Source organism: Mobula birostris, chromosome 15 (assembly GCF_030028105.1).
Source record: "Mobula birostris isolate sMobBir1 chromosome 15, sMobBir1.hap1, whole genome shotgun sequence".
Lineage (NCBI taxonomy): Eukaryota > Metazoa > Chordata > Chondrichthyes > Myliobatiformes > Myliobatidae > Mobula > Mobula birostris.
The window spans coordinates 28152380-28174517 of NC_092384.1; the positions used below are offsets into that span (position 1 = coordinate 28152380).

At 41.1% G+C, this 22138-nt stretch overlaps 1 protein-coding gene across 1 annotated transcript in view; it reads left to right on the forward strand.

The window, feature by feature from the left end:
• LOC140210475 (dynein axonemal heavy chain 5-like) overlaps positions 1–22138 on the forward strand; it is a 202452-nt gene that overhangs the window by 94168 nt on the left and 86146 nt on the right. The window contains exons 38-46 of the mRNA XM_072279452.1: positions 2344–2538; positions 4831–4965; positions 5814–5921; positions 6478–6631; positions 15971–16117; positions 16497–16738; positions 17158–17334; positions 19103–19307; positions 20578–20720. Coding sequence (XP_072135553.1) covers positions 2344–2538; positions 4831–4965; positions 5814–5921; positions 6478–6631; positions 15971–16117; positions 16497–16738; positions 17158–17334; positions 19103–19307; positions 20578–20720 — 1506 coding nt within the window. The remainder of the gene's footprint in view (positions 1–2343; positions 2539–4830; positions 4966–5813; positions 5922–6477; positions 6632–15970; positions 16118–16496; positions 16739–17157; positions 17335–19102; positions 19308–20577; positions 20721–22138) is intronic.

A 22138-nucleotide genomic window follows, 5' to 3' on the forward strand; every position in this document is an offset into this window, starting at 1 on the left:
TTTCTGAATGGACATTGAACCCACAAACACAACCTGACTACTTTTTATTTCTGTTTTTGCACTACTTAATTTAATTGTTTAATATACATATATACTTAGTCTAATTTACAGTTTATATATATATATATATATATATATATTTTATTATCGTACTGCTGCCGCAAAGTTAACAAATTTTATGACATATGCCGGTGATATTAAACCTGATTCTGATCCTTATGAAACGTGTTGCTTATGATCTTTTATTAAGTGCTAAGAGAACAAAGGGATTAAGAAAGCAGAGCCTAGTAACAAGATAAAGCGAAGGCAGAAAGGCCCAAAGACAAAATAGAAAAGAGGAAGCGGCAATGGGGTCTGAACTTCTTATACTAATTTGTTTACAGCAGTAAATATCATTCAAATTTTGTTGCTTGAATCAACCAATAAGATAGCCTGATTCAAGTAATGTGATACCCACAACTTCAACCTAGTTGTTACAAAAGCAACTGCAATGACTAGAAAGCACACTGAATCTATATGTATAAAGGTAAAATACAGGCAAGCATAAGGAAATAAACTACAAAGAAATAAGAATTAAACAGTCTAATTCAGCAAGGTGAATATATCCACTTTAAACTAAACAACTTACATTCTCTAGTTAGTTAACATACATCAGTCATAAACTTTTAGATCTAGTTACATTTATCAATTTATGTGCACATTTACAACTTTAAGACATATATCAGATTTCTTAATCTCTGGAATCTTCTGATATCAATTTGCATGTGTCTGAACCGAACACTGGTATGCCCACTGTTTTAATACGGCACACTCTCAGGATTATCATCAAGTTCATCTTTACTGACATCTTGGGAGAGACACTTAACTGTTTGGGCCTCTTTGAAGAAGACTGCACAGAATGAACTCTTTGGCCCCTTTCACAATTGGAATTCACATCTATTTCAATTTAACACGACATTGTTCTGTTCCTGTGCTCTGCTTTTTTACTGATTTTCCTTCAAAGCTTTGTTCTGAGCACTCCATTCCTTTTTGGTGTTTGGAAATCATTACAGTGGCATTTAGCTTCAAGGAATTAGTTTGTGCTTTGGCATTGAGGATTTCACACCCCTGATTTGCCACTTTCTTAGGATGCAGATTTGTCAATTTTACTTTAGCAAGATAGCTGTCAGCTGATATCTGTCAAAAGATATACCATCATTGTTGCCAATATAGTGTATTGGTGGATTGTTGTAATTGTTCTGTGGAGTATAACATGAACTAATATGAACTTGGAAACTTAGGGGATCACATCTTTACTCAGACAGTGAAGTGAAACACGGCACGTACAGTTTTACTAACGGCATTTGAAGCTAATAGTGACCTGACCAACCGAGAAGAAACAAATTCATATAATCATATACAAGATCCCCATGGTAATACACATACACCACACTCTGCAACTTTCAAATATTTTCTTTGTGGTCGAGTTTTAGCCTTCGTGTGTTTTCATCTATACATGTGTACAAGTGCATGGCTTTAATGATCAAGTCCATTGCTGTTTTAAATGAGATGAAGCTGGATCAGGTTCATGTTTAATTGTCATTCAACCAAGTACATGTATACAATTAAATGAAACAATGTTCCTCCAGGGCCAAGGTGCAAAAGCAGTACATGCAATAACACATAGCACATCTTGTAACGATATCACATACAGTCATAAAAATAATATTAACACAAACCCGCAAGTGACATGGCCTGAAGATTGATGCTGCATGGGATGTTGTCCTGGGACCACTCTTCTGTAAGAGCAAGTCTGCAGCAGTTTCTCATTTTGCGCTGGGTCAATACAGACAAAGGCAAGCCAGCTTGTTGTCTACCAAGTGAACACTGGATAGCAGCTCTAACAGGAGAGCCAGCCTGCAGGGGCCAGCCCCCAATCTAGCACAGATTCCAGTGGAGCTGCCATGCCTCTGCTCTCTCCCATACTGATTCCAGTGCCTCCTCCCCTGGATGGTTAACAAGCAACACTGCAGCATGAGGGCCTGGTCTCTGTTGTCTGTCTTGCCAATGAACCAATGAACCAGACTTGCAGTATTTCATAATAGCAGTGTGCAACGGGGTCTTGCGATCACAAGAACAATGTTTATGATGCACTTTTCCACCATTTTATGAACCCAGAGAGGCCACTGTGACCAAGTACACCACCATCTTACTGCGTAGGTTCCAGGTAACAGAACTGAAACAGGAAAGTTACACTGATGCTTAAAGTTATCTGTTTTTGACTATTGAATACAACATACTTAGTGATCTGGAAATATCACTTCTAATTTAACAGATACTTAAAAAATTTCTTTCACTTAATAGAATCCAGGTTATGCTGGGAGGCAGGAACTTCCCGAAAACCTCAAGATTAATTTTCGATCAGTGGCAATGATGGTGCCTGATCGTCAGATCATTATCCGTGTCAAGCTGGCAAGCTGTGGATTTGTAGACAATGTCACGCTTGCTTGCAAGTTCTTTGTGCTTTACAAATTGTGTGAGGAGCAGCTTTCCAAACAGGTAGGGGTTTGTGTGTGTGTGTGTGTCTGTCTGAACTTTTCAAAATGTCACGCGTTTCTCTGTGGAGAATAAAGCGGTGCAGGAGTAGCTGGCTGGCGGTAATTTACAGGGCAAGGAAATTAATAAATTAATATGAGACTTTACAAGTAATTTTGAAGAGGGAAGTCCATTCCAAACATTAAAATGCAAAAGTATTTCAGTAGTAGAATGAATATATAGAGGGGATCAAAAAGAATCAAAGGACTAAAGCTGGCAAAAGGTGAATCTTAAAGGAATTTAGGTTTAGGTGCAAAAAATTATTCAAAACCCGGTGGACTGAAAATGGCAAAGAATGCAGAAATGACAGGGATACCAAATGCATCTCATGGTTTAGAGTAATTAGCCAATGATAAATATGTGGTACTGATGGAATGAACAGAGGCTTGGCTTATCAAAGGAAGATGGAAAGAAAATAGCAGTGGTTTTGAAAATTACGCTTATGACTCTTTTTTGGAAAAAGTGTGGTACAGAAAGACAGCAGCTAGTGCTGTTTCTGCATAGCCCATGGTTCAGTCTTGATCCTGCATGTTGTCTGTGTTTGAAATTGTAGTCTTCCCGTGACTGCCTGGATTATCCCTGGGTGCTCAGGTTTCCTTGCACATCCAGAGACATACTGATAAGTTAAATGGCTGCTGTAAAAGTGTAGTAGGATGATTGGAGAGGAGCTGAAGGGCACTGGAGAAGAATGTATTACAGTGAAGCAAGTAGGGCAGTGGGATTGCAGAGAATGTTCTGAAAACCAGTGTAGACCCTTTGGGCTGAACAACCTCCTTCTATGTTGTCAGGAAAACATTGAGAATGTGAGGATTGTGTCACAGAACTGGAAAGTTACCAAAATGACACCCGTTCAAGAATGGTGAAAGAAATAGCAACTATGTGTCAGCTATCCAGCAGTGGGGTGTAGAGATTTGAGAGGACAAAGTAATATGGACAAGATATGAAAGTTGATAGTGCTCATCAAGAGAAAGTGATGAAGGCACATCAATCTTATCTGAACTGCTTAGAAGAGATGTATGATTACGGAGATGAACAATTTTGTTTCAGTTCTCCAGCATCTGCAGAATTTTGCTTTTGATCAAAGTAAAATTCAGCAGAACTTAAAGCCTTATTTTATGCAACACGCACAACATGCTGGAGGAACTCAGCTGGTCAGACAGCATCTGTGGAAACGATCAGTCAACATTTCGGGCCGGAGCCTTTCGCCAGGACTGAAGAGGGAAGGGGCAGAGGCCCTATAAAGAAGGTGGGGGGAGGGTGGGAAGGAGAAGACTGGTGAAAAGGTGAAAAACCAGTAAGGGGTAAGATAAAGGGGTGGGGGAGGGGAAGCAGGGAGGGGATAGGCAGGAAAGGTGAAGAAGGAATAGGGGGAAGTACAATGGGTGGTAGAAGGAGGCGGAACCATGAGGGAGGTAGTAGGCAGCTGGGGGAGGGGGCAGAGTGAAACTGGGATAGGGAGGGAATTACCAGAAGTTGGAGAATTCAATGTTCATACTAAGGGGCTGGAGACTATCTAGACAGTATATGAGGTGTTACTCCTCCAACCTGAGTTTAGCCTCGTCATGGCAGTAGAGGAGGCCATGTATGGACATATCCGAATGGGAATGTGAAGCAGAGTTGAAGTGGGTGGTAACTGGAAGATCCTGTCTGTTGTGGTGGACGGAGCGGAGGTGCTCGACGAAGCGGTCCCCTAATCTACGTTGGGTCTCACCGATGTAGAGGAGGCCACACTGGGAGCACCAGATGCAATAGATGACCCCAACAGACTCACAAGTGAAGTGTTGCCTCACCTGGAAGGACTGTCTGGGGCCCTGAATGGTGGCAAGAGAGGAGGTGTAGGGACAGGTGTAGCACTTACGCTTAACAGGGATAAGTGCCGGGTGGGAGATCTATGGGGAGGGATGTGTGAACCAGGGAGTCGTGGAGAGAACAATCCCTGTGGAAAGCAGAGAGGGGCGGAGAGGGAAAGATGTGCTTAGTGATGGGGTCCTGTTGAAGGTGGCGGAAGTTGCGGAGGATAATATGCTGGATCCGGAGGCTGGTGGGGTGGTAGGTGACGACAAGGGGAACTCTGTCCCTGTTGTGGTGGCGGGAGGATGGGGTGAGGGCCAAAGTGCGGGAAATGGAGGAGATGTGGGCGAGGGCATCATTGATTTTATTTTATTATGTCCAAAACTAAAATCACAGACACAGATTAAGTTTATTAAAATTCACTACAAGCTTTCTCGACCTCATCATCATTACTGTTGGTTTCAGGTCCATTATGATTTTGGACTCCGCAATATCTTGTCAGTTTTACGAACTCTGGGAGCCGTCAAGCGGGCCAAACCTGAAGATACTGAATCTACCATAGTCATGGGAGTTCTTCGAGACATGAACCTCTCCAAGCTGGTTGTTCAGTTTTCTTGTTATTTGTTTAATTACACTTTAAGGAAGGTTTTACCTTTCATTTCATAAAATTGCAGATGTACTATGACCTAGAAAGGATATTAGGCACTATTTATGTTTGAGCAATTAATATGCATACCATGGAGCCTTTCCATGGGAGCAACAGTGGGGGAGATGGAATCGTCAGTCTGTTGAGAAAAAAAGTTAAGGATAAAAAGGAAGTACACTGCATCACAGTTTGTGACTCTTGTCAAAGGTACTGTACTTTTGGCTTGTGTGTGGGCAGAAAATGGAGTTTTTGGGATTTACGCATCAATACTTCCTAGTTTCGTGCTAGTTACTCTGTATGTCCAAACAGAATTTGTCCTCTCGAAGTGCATTACCTTACACTTGTTTGGAATAAATTCCATCTGTTACCACTCTGCCTGAAACCTGAAGAAAAGGACTCATATTTATTTCAGTAAATGTTGGTCAGAAGTAAATAGTCAAAGGAGAAAGTATATGAAAACAAGTAAGCATTCTACATAAATGGTGAGCGTACCATAACATTTTGATACAAAAGATTCTGGAAACAATCTGTGGGAAACTTAATATGTATCTAATTTCAGAACAACTTTTTGTGCAAATATGCTCTGAACAGGTTCAAACATTTGGATGTATAGAGAATGTTTATAAGCCACTAAGTCCAAAAGCAATGACACTCTCCTTTTATTTCCATCAAAAGCCAAAGTGACAAATGGCCTGTAGGTTGTAGGTTCTAAAGCTGCAGTACCAGATCTAAAAATTTTCTGAATATCGAAGGACTTGATTTGTGTTTTAAAACATCTCTCACTTCTGCCTTCTGGTTCTAGGTTGATGAGGATGAACCACTGTTCCTTAGCCTGATAGACGATTTGTTTCCTGGCAATCAGTTGGATAAGGCCAGATACCCACAGTTTGAAGCAGCTATTGACAAACAGGTATTGGTGATTCATTTAAATTCAAATAGTTCACAAAGGCACAAAACACATTCCCAGTACACAAAACAAAAACCATGCGTGGCCTGGTAGTGTAGAGGTTAGTGTAACGCTTTTACAGCACAGCGCTCACCATTCAGAGTTCAATTCCCGCCACTGCCTGAGAGCAGTTTGTACATTCTCATTGTGAGCACTTGTGTTTCCTCTGAGGATTCTGTTATGCTCCATTAGTGAGTTGTGGGCATACTATGTTGGCACCAGAGGCATGCTGACATTTGTGGTCTGCCCTGCATAATCCTTGACGATTTGATTTGACTTGACGCATTTCACTCTATGTTTTGATGTACATGAGTCAATCTTTTAAAGATTTCTTTTAAACTAAATGAACATGCTGGAACTGATATAAATATAGTTTAAAAATAGAGGACAAAATTTAAGGAATAGAGGAATAGGAGGAATGAATATTTGAAGAACTTAAACAATTTAAGTAGTGAAGCTGAATATTATGAAGAAAATTGGAGCCCAGAAATTACGCAAATACCATTAACCCTCTTTTCAGATTGAGGATGCCGGTCTAGTGAAACATGTACCCTGGGAACTGAAGGTTATTCAGTTGTTTGAAACTCAGCGTGTTCGACATGGTATGATGACATTGGGCCCAAGTGGTGCTGGAAAGACAACTTGCATTCACACTCTCATGAAGGCTATGACAGGTAGGAATTAATATAATAACAATAATCAATTGAGAAATTGTTATTAGTAAAATGTGGCACATTAACTCAGAAAGAGTAAACAACAGAAACTATCTTTGGAGATGAAGATAGAAAGATCAAGAAAAGGAAGAGAGGTGTCAGGGATGGACCAAGTGAACGTGAAGCATAAGTGGAAGCTGGAGGGAAAGTTGATAACATTGATGAGCTCAGCATGGGTGCAGGAATCAGTACCAATGTAGTCATCACTGTTGCTGAGAAAGATTTGGGGAGAGATCCCAGTGTAGGATTGGAACATGGAATCTTCAAAATTGCCAGTGAAAAGGCAGGTATTGCTGGGGTCCATGCAGGTGTCCATGGCTACACCTTTAGTCTGGAGAAAGTGGGAAGAGCCTAAAGAGAAGTTTGTGAGGGTGAGAACCAGTTCTGCCAGACAGAAGAGAGTGGTGGTGGAGGGAAACTGGTTGGGTCTACTGTCATGCAGAAAGTGGAGAGCCTTAAGGTCTTCATGATGCAGGATAGAAGTGTATAGTTATCGGACATCCATGGTGAAAATAAGATGGTTGGGATCAGGGAAATGAAAGTTGTTGAAATAGTGGAGAACATCACTTGTATGAAGTGTCACAGATGTATGTGGGAAGGGACTGAATCAAGAGGGACAAAATGGAGTCACAATATGTGGATGTGAGTTCAGTGGGGCAGGAGCAGGCAGAAAAAATGGGCCTACCAGTGCAGTTAGGTTTGTGGATCTTGGGCAGGAGGTAGAAATGGGAAGTATGGAGTATGGGAACTATGAGGTTGGAGGTTGTAGATGGGAGATCTCCAGAAGTGATAAGGTTGGAGATGGTATGGGAGACAATAGCTTGATACTTCTCAATAACAGCACTGTTATTGTCTGCAGGTTTGATGGCGAGGCTGGGATTGGTACCATGGAGTATGTTCAGAGGGAGTGAGGTTGGTGAGGAGAGTCAAGAGAGTTGATGTCTCATTGGCATATGGGATCCAGAGTGAGCTGAAGGCTAAGAAGAGGAAGTGGGCTTGACGAGGTTGAAAAGGGGTCATCACTTGGGATGGTAGGGAATCCCCACCAAAGAAGTAGATGTGAAGGCAACAAAAAAAGAGCTTGGTGTCATGCATGTCGTCCTTGTTGAGGTTCAAAGGTTCATTTTATTTTCAAAGTATGTACGTTATGTAGAATACAACTCTGAAATTTGTCTTCTCTAGATAGGCGTAGAATACAGAAAACTATATAAGCAGTTGAAAGAAAGACATCCATTCACCCCTCCCTGCACAAAAAGAAAAAGAAACAAAAACTCGCAAACCCAAACATGCCAATCCCTCCATTGTACTAAAACTAACAGATCACCCAAACCCCCAGCCCGCCAATCCGCAACAAGAAAGAATGGGCAAGTACATGAAAAAACATAGAACTGAAATTGGCCAATAGGAACTACAGTCCAATCCATAAATCTCAGAATTTTGATAACATCTCCGAGAGCATTGGCACCCAGACACTTGGACCACCGGCCCCTCCGATGGCAGCAACTCGGACCAGTGGCCCCTCCGACGGCAGCGACTCGGACCAGCGGCCCCTCCGACGGCAGCGACTCGGACCAGCGGCCCCTCCGACGGCAGCGACTCGGACCAGCGGCCCCTCCGACGGCAGCGACTCGGACCAGCGGCACTCCGATGGCAGCGACTCAGACCACCGGCCTCTCTGTGGGAAGTGATTCGAACCAGCAGCCCTACCGAGGTCAATGACTCGAACCAGCAGCTACACCGAGGAAAGCAACATGAATCAGCGGCCTCTCTGAGGAAAGCAACATGAACCAGGAGCCTCTCTGAGAACCACCCGCTCTCCTCCGCATTTGCCTCGATGTCTCAGTCTTCCTCGATGTGTTAATCCGCAACAAATATAGTTGATCATGGACCCTCATCTCATCTCTGAGCTTCTCCCCATGGTAGCTCATGCTGGCATTTCTCTCCAGGAGTTTTCTCAGGGACAGCGGAGTACTAGCTCACTCCATCGAACTACAGACTGTAAGTCACAAGACTCCAACAGTTTCAAAACAAAATTAAGATAAAAAGAATAAGTAGAAGCAGTAGAAAAGCTGAAATGATTGACTATCTGGAAGATGCCGCTTGAGGAATCATTGTTCGCTGGCACCATCTTGACTGTGCAGGTGCAGTCGGGCAAAGGTAAAGCCCTTGCTGAGGACAGAATGCTTTGTTTCAGAGAGGGGAAGATTGTAGGGGCTGGTGACAGCATATGGCAGAATTTGGAACTGGGTAGAGGGTTGGAAGTGTAAGAGGAAGTGGGGTGGGAGGAAGATGTAAGCTCAGAGGAGTGAATGGGGAAACAAGGGCCAGAGAGGAGCTTGAAAGACTAGGGGTGGGTGGGGAGTAGTGGTGGAAGAAGAGGAGGAGTAGGACTCAGCAGGAGTGAGAGGGGTCTTGGCCTGGAAGCAGCAGGGGCTGTGGCGTAGAAAGTAGCCATGAGTAGTATTCTGGAAATGTGTGAAAGTCCACACCACCCTCAAACAGAATTCCCCAGAACACTATTTTTCATTAATTCCTATTGAAAGAAACTATGGTAGAAAATTCCCAGGTTTCTTTTTTATCCCCCATTAAACTTTATGATACTCTCAAATATAAAATAGTTAATTTGTGAACACTGATTTTGTCATTTGTTTTCCTCAACATTGATTAGGAGTAGAATGTACAGAAAAGCTGCTTGGCATCACTTCATAAAGACACAGTTTCATGCAATATATCAGTGAACATTAGTTTAAGAGTTTATGCTATGTCAGGAAGATTTTCACAACATATTTGTCAAAAATAAAACACAATGGAATAAAAGGAAAAGGCTGCATGGATGTGGAATGAGACAAAATACGTTTTGTTTCCTTAAATCAGAAACCTGGATATGAAAGAGATCTCCAGGGACCTTTATCAGGATCATTATTTTTAATATGTGTTCATCAGGGGAAAATACTGAAAACCTGCAGGAAATGTGGAAATGAGATAAGCAATGAATAGGTTGACAACAGGCTTCCTGAGGTCATTGTCAAGCAAATGAAAATGGGCAGATACATGATAAATAAAACTGAAGGCAATGGGCATCAAAGGGAAACACTTCAATTGCTGGAGTCATACCTCCTACAAAGGAAGACAGTTGAGATTTCTTAGTCTATTATCCTAGTCCAGAACATTACCAACGGAAGTTCCATTTCCTTTGCCTTTTGGAAGCCACCTCACACTGCTTTGCCCATTGCCATGTCTTCCTGATCTGTAATAATGAGTTCAAAGAGTGAAACTTAGTACTGTATAGTAATTGGCTAATTCTAAGAGGGATCGCAATGGTGACATATCCTGTGGCCTTGGGCATCCACTACTGTTTGAATTTTCTCAGCACACTTGTGTAATGCTTTTGCATCAGAAGTGTGACATTAAGTGATGATTGATTTAAAGAATTCACAATTGTTTTGTCGTGCTGTAAGCCCAGAATCTTCTACTCTTTTTAATTCCTCTTGATATTTTGGAGATGTTCCTAGTCATCCTCACTGGTAACAATGATGCCATCCAGGTAACAATGATGCCATCCAGGTAACTGGGCAGCCCTTGCAGCACTTGGTTCATTGCTTTCTGCCAGAGAGCTGGTGCAGATGCCACTACAAAAGTAAGCTTATTAACACTCCCTTTGTGAGTGTTTATAGTGAAAAACACTTTGAACTCTTTTTCCATCTCCATCTATAGGTAAGCCTCAGCTAAGTCCACTTTGCTGAAGTGTTTTCCTACAGAAAGGTTTGGAAAGATATCCTCTCTCCCAGGCAGAGGATATTGATATACTTTCAGTGCTGGGTTGATGGATACCCTTAATAATCACCACAGATCCTGACAGATCCACCCTTCTTGGCTACTGGCAGCACTGAAGTTGACGACAAGCTTCACTCAGCCTTGGAGAGAAGCCTCCATGCGATCTAGCTCACTGGTTACTTTATCATGGCTTCATAAAACTTGGGTCTGGCACTATCATTTTATCTATTTTACCTTTGATACGTTTCAGTTTTCCAGTACCACCCTTGAACACTGCTGTGGCATCATCCAGTACCTTCTTTAATTCGCTTTCAGTTGACTATTGCAGGGGATGTGGCATGCAAATGGTGGATGGATCTCCAATCAAGTTGTAGTTGTCTCAGCCAATCACACCCCCACATTACTGGCCCTCCTGTTATTTACCACGTACAAGCCCAATGTAGCTTGTTGGTTGTTGTATTTTACTGTTGTGAATGGCATTACCAAACATCGTTCATTCTTATTTTCATTCCTGACTGCAACTCACTTGTGTCTCTGGCTGCTGTTTGTGTAGATACAGTGATTTCAACTGTTCTTTTCAATGTGAGTTATGCTTCAGTTAGGAGCCATTTTTGAAAGTTTTCTTGTAACATTCTATAAACTAAGTGATCTCACAGTGCACCACTAAGCTTATCACTGAACTGACAATGCTCAGATAATTTCTTCATTTCAGCCATGTACACTGAAGTGGATTGCCCTTCCTTTTCAGTCCACTTATAAAATCTAAGTGTTCTGCAATCAACAATGGTTTCAGTTCTAAATGTTCCTGCATTACTTTCATGATGTCAGCAAAGCTCGTTTCGGCTGATTTGGTTGGAGCAATTAAACTTCTAATAAACTCCATTCTCTTACACCTATTGCACTCGGTAACACTGACACTTGCTTTTCATTTGCTTCAAAATATTCAATTTGTTCAGTTATCCATCAACCAGTTATCTTTTGTGCAATTGAATATGTCTACCTTTTCAATGCAGCTAGCTATTTTTGCTTTTCAAAAAAATATATTATTATCATCCAGTATCCACTGTTTATGAACCCATGAATTTTGTCTGTATTCTGCCTTTTTAAAAAAAAACTCAAATGTCTCTCTTCCCCTTCCGAAGAAGAAAACAACGTGTTCCGTTCTTTTTAACTCTAACCTTTCTGCTGTGCTTCAACAGGTAGGTAGCCATCTCAGGTTCATTTTAAAACTTCTTTGTCACCGCTGTTATGTTTTGTAACTTCAGAAACTAATTGAAAGAAAAACACAGAAACCCAGGGGAATGTGTACGCTTCATTTTTACTTTTGCGCTTAATGACGTGGTGGTGTAAAAACTTATGCCATTCACATACTTTTACATATAACCCATAATTAATTATTTACACAAATAAAGAATGCTTAATCAAACAATATATTTATAATATTACTCAAATATTACTGATATATTAAATACACAATCAGTGCATAGCCACAGCTGCAGATCAGAGGCTGGGCACTCTGTGAATCGTCTCTTGTTACAGCGCACGGTCCTTTCCACCATTTACAAGAAGCACGATTGGATACTTTTGACTTGCCTGGATGAACTTAGGACAAAGCTACCCTCTTGATTGTCATTCCATCACTTACATTAAATATGAACTCCTTTGTGCATGTTGGCTAAAGTGTGTATCATCCACAAAATGCAATGGGTTATTCAGATAGGCCACTCCTTCTGCATCTGCTAAATCCATATCCTCCATTGCCAAGAGGGACTAAGGCAGCAGATGCATGGGACACTACCTCCTACAGGTTCCCTGCCAAGTCACACACGACACACACTATCCTGGCTTGAAAATGTATAGCTGTTCCTTCATCCCCTGTGGTTTGAAGTCCAACTCCTTCTAACAGCACTATGTGAAGGTCTTCACCAGCTGTTGGTCCACCACCACCAACGGAAGGACAATGAGGTATGGGTATTCAATGCCATACTTACCACTGATGGCCAGATCCTGAAAATGAGTGTCAATGAAGTTTCTTCAGCACTTTATACTCACCACTTAGCTGTCAGTATTCACCTTTAGGCTAATACTTCCCACTGCCTTTAGTGTGTGTGCCTTGTGAATCTTCTGGTCTCCTACATCCATCCTTGTAGTGAAGCCTTCATTGTACCATTGGAGTAGCTTCCAACTCACTTTCACCCTTGTGATATTGGTAATATTCAAATCCTTTTGCTTCTATTATCAAATCAACTGTATTTGAATCCACAATAAATATCTATTTTAAGTGACACATTTTTATTCAAGTGATGTGCTACGGTTTTTTTTTAAGTTACAAACTTCTTGACATCACATTTTGCTGAGTAACTAATTGATTTACAGCACACTTAAAGATGGCTGGATGCCATAATCCTGTTAAAGATTAATCTGCATCCTGCCTGTACCAAGGTTTAATTACATATTTTGGGCCACCGGCCCATTTTCTGGTAGTCCCTCCAATTTACTACGAGCAAACTTTCAAAGGGTAAACTGAAGAAAGATTTCATAATATTTCACAGCCAGTTTCCCATAATTCTGGGCAATAGGGGCCAGGCACTTTGCTGAACCAATTCAACAACAAATTTAATGTATTTTTTAGATTTGGAGATACTGTACCATAAGAGGCCCTTCCAGCCCATCAACTCAGTCAGCCTCCGTTCCTAGTCTCATGCAGTGTATGTGGACATAGAGCTGAGTTCCCTCCATTAGGTGATTGTATTGCCTTATTTGATCTCCACATTGCCCGACGCAGGCCTCTCTCATGGTCTGAGTCCACGTTCCCCCTGATCTCCAGATTGATAATTCTGTTGAGGCTTGTGTTGAACTATGAAGTTAGATTCTATTAATTTATTTCTGTGAGAAACTGATATGAGCTGTTCAAACACACTCAGTGGCCACTTTATTAGGTATATCTGTACACATACTCATTAATGTAAATATTTAATCAGCCAATCATGTGGCAGCAACTCAATGCATAAAAGCATGCGGACATGGTTAAGTAGTTGTTGTTCAGACCATATAACCATATAACAGTTACAGCACAGAAACAGGCCATCTCGGTCCTTCTAGTCCATGCCAAACTCCTACTCTCACCTAGTCCCACCGACCTGCACTCAGCCCATAACCCTCCATTCCTTTCTGTCCATGTAGCTGTCCAGTTTAATTTCAAACGACAACATCGAACCTGCCTCAACCACTTCTGCTGGAAGCTCGTTCCACACAGCCACCACTCTCTGAGTAAAGAAATTTCCCCTCATGTTACCCCTAAACTTTTGCCCTTTAACTCTCAACTCATGTCCTCTTATTTGAATCTCCCCCACTCTCAATAGAAAAAGTCTATCCACGTCAACTCTATCTATCCCTTTCATAATTTTAAATACCTCTATCAAGTCCCCCCTCAACCTTCTACGTTCCAAAGAATAAAGACCTAACTAGTTCACCCTTTCTCTGTAATTTAGGAGATGAAACCCAGGTGACATTCTAGTAAACCTTCTCTGTACTCTCTCTATTTTGTTGACATCTTTCCTATAAATTGGTGAACCAAAACTGTACACAATACTCCAAATTTGGCCTCACCAATGCCTTGTACAATTTCAACGTTACATCCCAACTCCTATACTCAATGCTCTGATTTATAAAGGCCAGCATACCAAAAACTTTCTTCACCACCCTATCCACATGAGATTCCACCTTCAGGGAACTATGCACCATTATTCCTAGATTCCTCTGTTCTACTGCATTCTTCAATGCCCTACCATTTACCATGTATGTCCTATTTTGATTAGTCCTACCAAAGTGTAGCACCTTACATTTATCAGCATTAAACTCCATCTGCCATCTTTCAGCCCACTCTTCTAACTGGCCTAAATCTCTCTGCAAGTTTTGAAAACCTACTTCATTATCCACAACTCCCTATCTTAGTATCATCTGCATACTTACTCATCCAATTTACCACCCCATCATCCAGATCATTGATGTATATGACAAATAACATTGGACCCAGTCCAGATCCCTGAGGCACACCTCTAGTCACTGGCCTCCAATCTGACAAACAGTTTTCCACCACCACTCTCTGGCGTCTCCCATTTTACTGCTGAATCCATTTTACTATTTCAATATTAATACCTAACGATTGAACCTTCCTAACCATACATCACCATGAACCATGCATCGGAATTGGGAGGAAATGTGATCTAAGTGACTTTGACTATGGAATGATTGTTGGAGCCAGACAGGGTGGGTTGAGAAACCACTGAGAGATTGCTGATCTCATGGGATTTTCATGCACAATAGTTTCTAGAGTTTACAGAGAATGGTGCAGAAAAGGAAAAAAAAAAATCCAATGAGCATCAGTTCTGTGGGCAGAAACGCCTCGTTAATGAGAGTGGTCAGAGGAGAATGGCCAGACTGGTTCAAACTGACAGAAAGACAACAATGGCCCTCTGTTGCTTGAGGTAGAACATGGATGTTGTGCCCTAGCTGAATTCGTTGTTGATGCAGCGCCATCCGTGGCTGATGAGACAAATGCAAGCGTGGCAGTTTCTATTGCAAGGATCACATCTATAAGTAATCTCAGCACTGCTGGAGCGACAGTGTTCCTTTCTATGGGCCTGATTGTCTTCTGTTGCTTTCAGGAATTTTTCTTCACCTGACTTAAGGTATTGTTTTAGGATGCTTCTCCACCTGGTGTGGTTGGCTGCAAGTTCCTCCAGGACTCAATGTTGATGTCTAGCACCTTCATGTCCTGTTTGCAGACATTCTGTAGCGCATTGCGGGTGGCCAACGGTTCTCTTGCCTGAAGCAAGGATGTCTTTTGGGATGCAGCCATCTTGCGTGCAGCGGACGTGGCCCAGCCAGCGCAGCCTGTGCTGCAGGAACAGGGTGTACACAATAGGGAGGCCAGCACGAGAGAGAACCTCAGCATTGTGTACTCTCTCCAGGAGATGCCCAAGATGTGACCAAGACATCTTAAATGGAAGGTGTTGAGCCTTCTCTTCTGCTTAGCATATGGTGTCCAGGTCTCGCTGCCATACATATAGCAGTGTGTCGGTGATACAAGCTTTATACACTAACATCTTTGTTTTGACTGAGGGTTTGGAGTTCTCCTAGACTTGTGTGGTGAGGCAACAGTAACTCAAATAACCACACATTACAACACTGGTGTGTCGAAGAGCACCTCTGAATGCAGAACACATCAACCTTGAAGTGGGTTGGCACAGCAGCAGAGGACCACAAGCATATACTCAGTGGTCACTTTATTATGTATTTTCTGAAATTTTATAGCTGGCAAAAAGAAGGTATTTGCAGACACTTCAGTGTGGTCTGGAATTTAATCCAAGCCCCGGTGGTAGAAAGTCTAGAGTTATTACTTGGGCTAATCACTTTCTTGACATACCTGCTCTATGTTACCTATACTGTAGTCACTATCACTGCTGGAAGAAACTAACGGCTTCCTCAGATTCTTGAAGCTAACTTGTTGCCTTTGTCTCCCAGAATGTGGTCAACCTCACAGAGAGATGCGAATGAACCCTAAAGCAATTACAGCTGCTCAGATGTTTGGCCGTTTAGATGTAGCCACTAATGACTGGACTGATGGAATATTTTCAGTATTGTGGAGAAAAACTCTCAGAGCCAAGAAAGGTAAGAGAGTGTCTGGGGAAGTAGAACGTCAGAGTGCGGGCAGTGGAGCTTATTCACAGAGATTGATAGATTTTGGATGTTTGGATATTTGTATCAGAAAATGGCACTGGAAAAAAAAGATCAAACTGAATGGCCTGTTCCTGCTTCAATTTCTCATATGATTATGTAATTTTGCATAAGGATATGAAAAGCATTCAGTTCTATAAAATATTAATATGTTACCTCTGGCATCATCAGCACAAATATTATTACAGTGAATAGACGGCATCCATATTTAAGAGCATTGTAAGGACGCAACAGTTATTTGCCTTACTTATTACACTGTTGAAATTGTTATTAAGTATTCTGTTCATTTAATTCTACATTGCATGTGCTGTAGGTGAACATATTTGGCTAGTACTGGATGGTCCTGTTGATGCTATTTGGATAGAAAATCTTAATTCTGTTCTTGATGACAATAAAACTCTTACGTTGGCAAATGGAGACCGCATTCCAATGGCCTCAAGTTGCAAGATAGTTTTTGAGCCCCATAACATCAACAATGCTTCTCCTGCCACTGTTTCCAGGAATGGGATGGTATACATGAGTTCTTCTGTACTTGACTGGAAGCCCATTTTGGAGGTCAGTGACTACAACTTAAACAGTAATTAGAAAAACCTTCTGAGGCATACAGATAGAATGATAAAAAAACTTGTTTAAGTTTGTCTTTATATTAAGCATATATAGCTTATTATTTCAATATACATGTGAAAGTCCATAAATGCCTGTACAAGGTTAACCACAAAGCTGAGTTTGAATATTGTATTAGTAGGTTGATAAAGGTCAGTTGATGTCAATGTATACCGTAAAAAAGTTCTGTGTAAATTGGACATACTGTATCTAATGTAATAATAACAGAACCTGTGTAAGCATGTCTTTAAATCATTTAATTTTCTAATTGATACAGGGTAAAAAATGTAAGTTTATGACCCAAAGCTCTTCTCTTTTGTCAAGCATCCAAAAACTGTAAATGGAACTTAGTTATTACTTTCTTTCCACAGCGTTGGTTAATGTTACGTTCACAACATGAAGCTGAAATTCTCAAGGAGTTGTATGCAACTGTCTTTCCAGAACTTCATCGTTTTAGCATACAGTCCTTAAATCAAAAGATGGAGATGCTTGAAGCTTTTGTAATTATGCAGAGTATTAATATGTTACAAGGTCTTCTACCACCCAAGGTATCTTCCTTCTTAGCCTCTCCATCAGGGTTGAATATGTTTTGCTTCCAGTTGGTTTTGTGGATTCTGAGGAGATTAATGTAGTGCATGCTGAAGTCCCTGACTCTTCCACAAATAGACCAAGAGGTGACTGATGGGGATGGGTTGTTTATGAGGCAGTGCCCTCCTTCCACTGATTACACAGGTCTTAAGTGTATAATCTTGAGTTTATCAACGCCAGGATGAATACTGTCCTCCACCTAGAGTGGTCATTGTTGTGGGGATGTTGCACTTCTAAAGAAGTTATGAGCACATTCTTGAATCTTTTTCTCTGTTTAATAATCTTCTTCCACAACAGATATCACATTAACAGTCTGGTTTCAAGCACATGAAAGACATGGTTCAGAATTTAGTCAAACTAATAGAAGCATCATAATACTGCCAAACAATGCAGGAAGCATGTTTGGTTCACACACTAACTATAGAGTCAAGATTAATAATAATAACCCATTGCTCTGGTCAGCATCTACTAACAGGGTGGAGATGCTCCTGCTCTGAGACACTCAGCCATTCACTATGTCAACCTACTAAACAACTGAGGGTCTCCAACACTAAATACAACTCTAAACACTCCTGCACTAAATACCAACTCCAAAACATGGTTTGCCCAAAGTGCCAGCTGAAAGTAACTGGAGTTTCACTGCTGACTATTAAATCTAAAATCCACGATGATGAGACATGCTGTGGTGTCTGCCAAATTATCCCATTATGTGAAACAGATCAGTAACTTCCCAGGTGAAATGGCAAACCTTCTGAAAATGGCAATATCCATTTTATTAGACTACAATTATCCCTAAAATATCCAAGAATTGCCCATCTGATCTTGGTCAGAATATTTTGTAGTAGAAACATAGAAACATAGAAAACCTACAGCACAATACAGACCCTTCAGCCCACAAAGCTGTGCTGAACATGACCTTGCCTTAGAAATTACTTAGGGTTACCCTTAGCTCTCTATTTTTCTAAGCTCCATGTACCTATCCAGGAGTCTCTTAAAATACCCTATCATAACCGCCTCACCACTGTCGCTGGCAGCCCATTCCATACACTCACCACTCTCTGTGTAAAAAAAAAAACTTACCCCTGACATCTCCTCTGTACCTACTTCCAAACACCTTAAAACTGTTCCCTCTCATGCTAGCCATTCAACCCTGGAAAAAAGCCTCTGACTATCCACATGATCAATGCCTCTCATCATCTTATACACAGTAGTGGATGAGTAATTTATTTGTGCATAGCATATTTGTGCTCATAATTCACAAGAATGATATAGCTATGAAGCACCAAGTTATTACTACTAAAAACAAATGAAGTTATTTTTTTATTTCCTTTGTTAAAACTGTTAAAATTTGTTACTGTTTATTGGTCTCTGCACACCATTGTGAATGGAATTTTATTCTCAATTACAAAAATTGAACGTTTAGTCTAGTAATGCAATATGGAAGCCTACTGCTTCTATTGTTAATAATAATTTATTGTTGATTTTAATTGTAAACTGGACTACCAACAATGTTGTCAACCCTCCGGGAATGTGTAGGAGTAGGATATTTACAGGCAGACAGGCACACCTGATTAACATGGCCAACTGTAGATAGTAATTGTAATACCAGGAATGACTAGGGTGGTTACCTTGAAGTCTAGACTTGGTGTACAGTTACTGTGTTTGTGGCTCTGTTTTTAAATTGAAGCTATTCTCCATTGTATGATGGAACATGACATAATATTTTAGGAGCAGACTGGCGAGTTCAACCAACAGGTACTGGAACGATTGTTTACCTTTGGCCTCATGTGGAGTGTTGGTGCTACTCTAGAGCTGGATGATAGAAAACGGATGGAATATTGGCTGAGAAATCATGCTTCTATCAAATTAGATATGCCAGAATTGTCTTACCTTGGTGAAGAATCAATGTTTGACTACCTTGTGGACCCCAATGGTGAGTCACTTCTAGTTTTTAGCAGGTGGGGAGGAGATATTGTAAATCTGGAATATATCATGGATACTTATTGCTTGGAAATTCTACCACAGAGTGAATGACCAAGAAGGGGTATCAGGCTGATACAAAAGAACATTGGAGGCCTTTGCCCTGGCCCTGGTCCTAGACTACCCTTTTACCTCTAAGAGCTCCAAAGGTTCTGAAGAGTTTTTTCTTTAGCTCCCACAACAGCTACCTCTGGGAGAACTCCAAACGCTCAGTCAAAACAAAAGCAATAAACTGAATACATTTGAATTGCATTGCTGGGTAGTGCAGTGTCAACGTACTCAATTGTAACCTTCAAAAGGCTGATATCTGAAAGCTTGAAGAAGAACAATATAGTAATATAAGCAAAGAGATAGTGAGTGGGATTAATTGGTATGTTACGGTGTCTATGCCTACTTTACTAATTGAGTTATTTCATTTTGTGCTCTGTTTCTTTACGGTAATCTAATTTCCTGAATAGAATGAAATTAAACATATAAAACTTGACAATAACTAATTCAGTAGTATCAACATGTCTATAAGTGCCTAACAATAATTTGTTCATCTCCTGTGATAAATCTCAGTCATTCATTTAGCAATTGCTTTTGTTTTACAGGCTGCTCAGCAAACTTATTGAAATAACATGGAAATAAGTTACTTTACATTAAAAAATTGCATCAACTGTTTCTTTGTATTTATGTTAAAGCAGTTCTTAGAGATATTAGCCTTCATAGTGCAAGGGTTTGAGGACAGGACGTTGTAGTAAAGGTGTCCAGGCCTTGGTGAGATTTCACTTTGAGTATGACCTCCTTATCCAAGGAAGGATATTGTGTTGACAGTAACTTTAACATAGCAAGACAGATTGACAGGATTGAGTTTGTATTTGCCAGAGTATAGTGGATTGAAAGGAGACCTCACTCTTACAAAACGCTGATGGGACTGGACAATCTAGCTAAAGGATATTCCTGATTGTTGAAAACTAGCACTCACAGCCTGAGGATGTGTGGTGTGCAATTTAGAATTGATATGAGAAATTTCTTCACACAGTAAGAGGTAAATCATAGAATTCTCTGTTGCACAAAGCAGTTGAGGCCTAATTATTAAATGCATACAAGAAGGATTTCGATATCATTATGGGTAAAGAATAAGGAGAAAGCAGGAACAGTATACTGGATTTGGAAATAGACTCAAAAGGCTGAATGGCTTACTCCTGTTTTCTTTGATTTTATGTTTCTGTGTTTCACAGGGAATTGGGTACACTGGAGCACACAGGTAGAAGAGTACATTTATTCAATAGATACCATTCCAGAATACGGATCGATTCTCGTGCCAAATATTGACAACGTCAGGACTAATTTTCTCATTCATGTTATTGCTAAACAGCGCAAGGTATTTCAAACTTACTACCTACCATTGGTTGGTTTGTAATAACTGATTATCATATAGGAGTATAAATACGGGGCATAGGATATCAACACTAGTTGAAAATCATAAACAAGGGAAAGTCTGCAGAAATCCAAGCAACACCTACAAAAAGCTGGAGGAACTAAGCAGGCCAGGTACCATCTATGGAAAAGAGTAGACAATGGATGTTTCAGGCCAAGACCCTTCATCAGAACTGGATCACAATTTGAGAATAAGGGATAGGCCATTTAGAACGGAGTTGAGGAAAAACTTTTTCACCCAGAGAGTTGTGGATCTGTGGAATGCTCTGCCTCAGAAGGCAGTGGAGGCCAATTCCCTGGATGCTTTCAAGAAAGAGTTAGATAGAGCTCTTAATGATAGCGGAGTCAAAGGTTATGGGGAGAACGCAGGAATGGGGTACTGATTGTGGATGATCAGCTATGATCACAGTGAATGGTGGTGCTGGCTCTAAGGGCCGAATAGTCTACTCCTGCACCTATTGTCTATTGTCTATTGTCTACTCTTCCTGCATTAGGGCAGAGTTCATAATGCAGATCTTTCCTACGTTAGAGCAGAGTTCCATTCCTGTGAACTGTTTGGAACCTGGGCAGTTCACAAGATGGAAATGCACTGCAAACTGAGTTCCCAGGTAGCAGTTCCCAGCCCTGCAGCCCCTCAGCCAGCCAGCAAGTCCATCCTGCCAGTTTACCAAATGCTGGTTTGTTATATATGGGCTGTGCATAAGTCAGACGATCATAAACTGGGAAGGACCTGTATTGTAAAATAAAAGCAGAAAACACTAGAATAACTTGGCAGGTCAGGTCAGATGGCACCTGACAACAGCCATTCATGAGACCCAGTAAAGTGAGAAAAGAAATAGATTTTACATTGCAAAAGGGGGAAGGGATAGAGAGAACAAAGTCAATGTTTGTTATGAAATATAAACCAAGATTATGTAGGTGATACAATGCTTTTTGGTGAAATCTAGTTAGTAAGTGAGTGAGATCAGTTGTGAGGACCTCCGTCGTTCAGAGTTGACCGTGGATATTGTGTCCTAGCTGTCTAGATACACAAGCCTGGACAGTACAATATGGAGAGCAAGTTGTTGCCCATGTAGTAAGCTCTCCCTCTCTATGTGACTGATCAACCCATGCCAGCAGCATCACAGGTGTTGTCAGGCAGCAATGAACTCAATGTAGGACTCCAGCTCTGGATTTTTCCCTTGGGGTTTACTCCCGAAGCCTTCCCCATGAGTGGGTATAGCCGCAAGGCAGTGGAGGTTTAAGATCAGAGTTTTCCTTCTCCTAGATGAGCTGCCAACCACGGCTGATGAGTCCCATCTGCTTGAAGTGACTGATTTTAAGTGAGATCAGTTAAAAAGAAAGTACAAAATGACCTGCTGG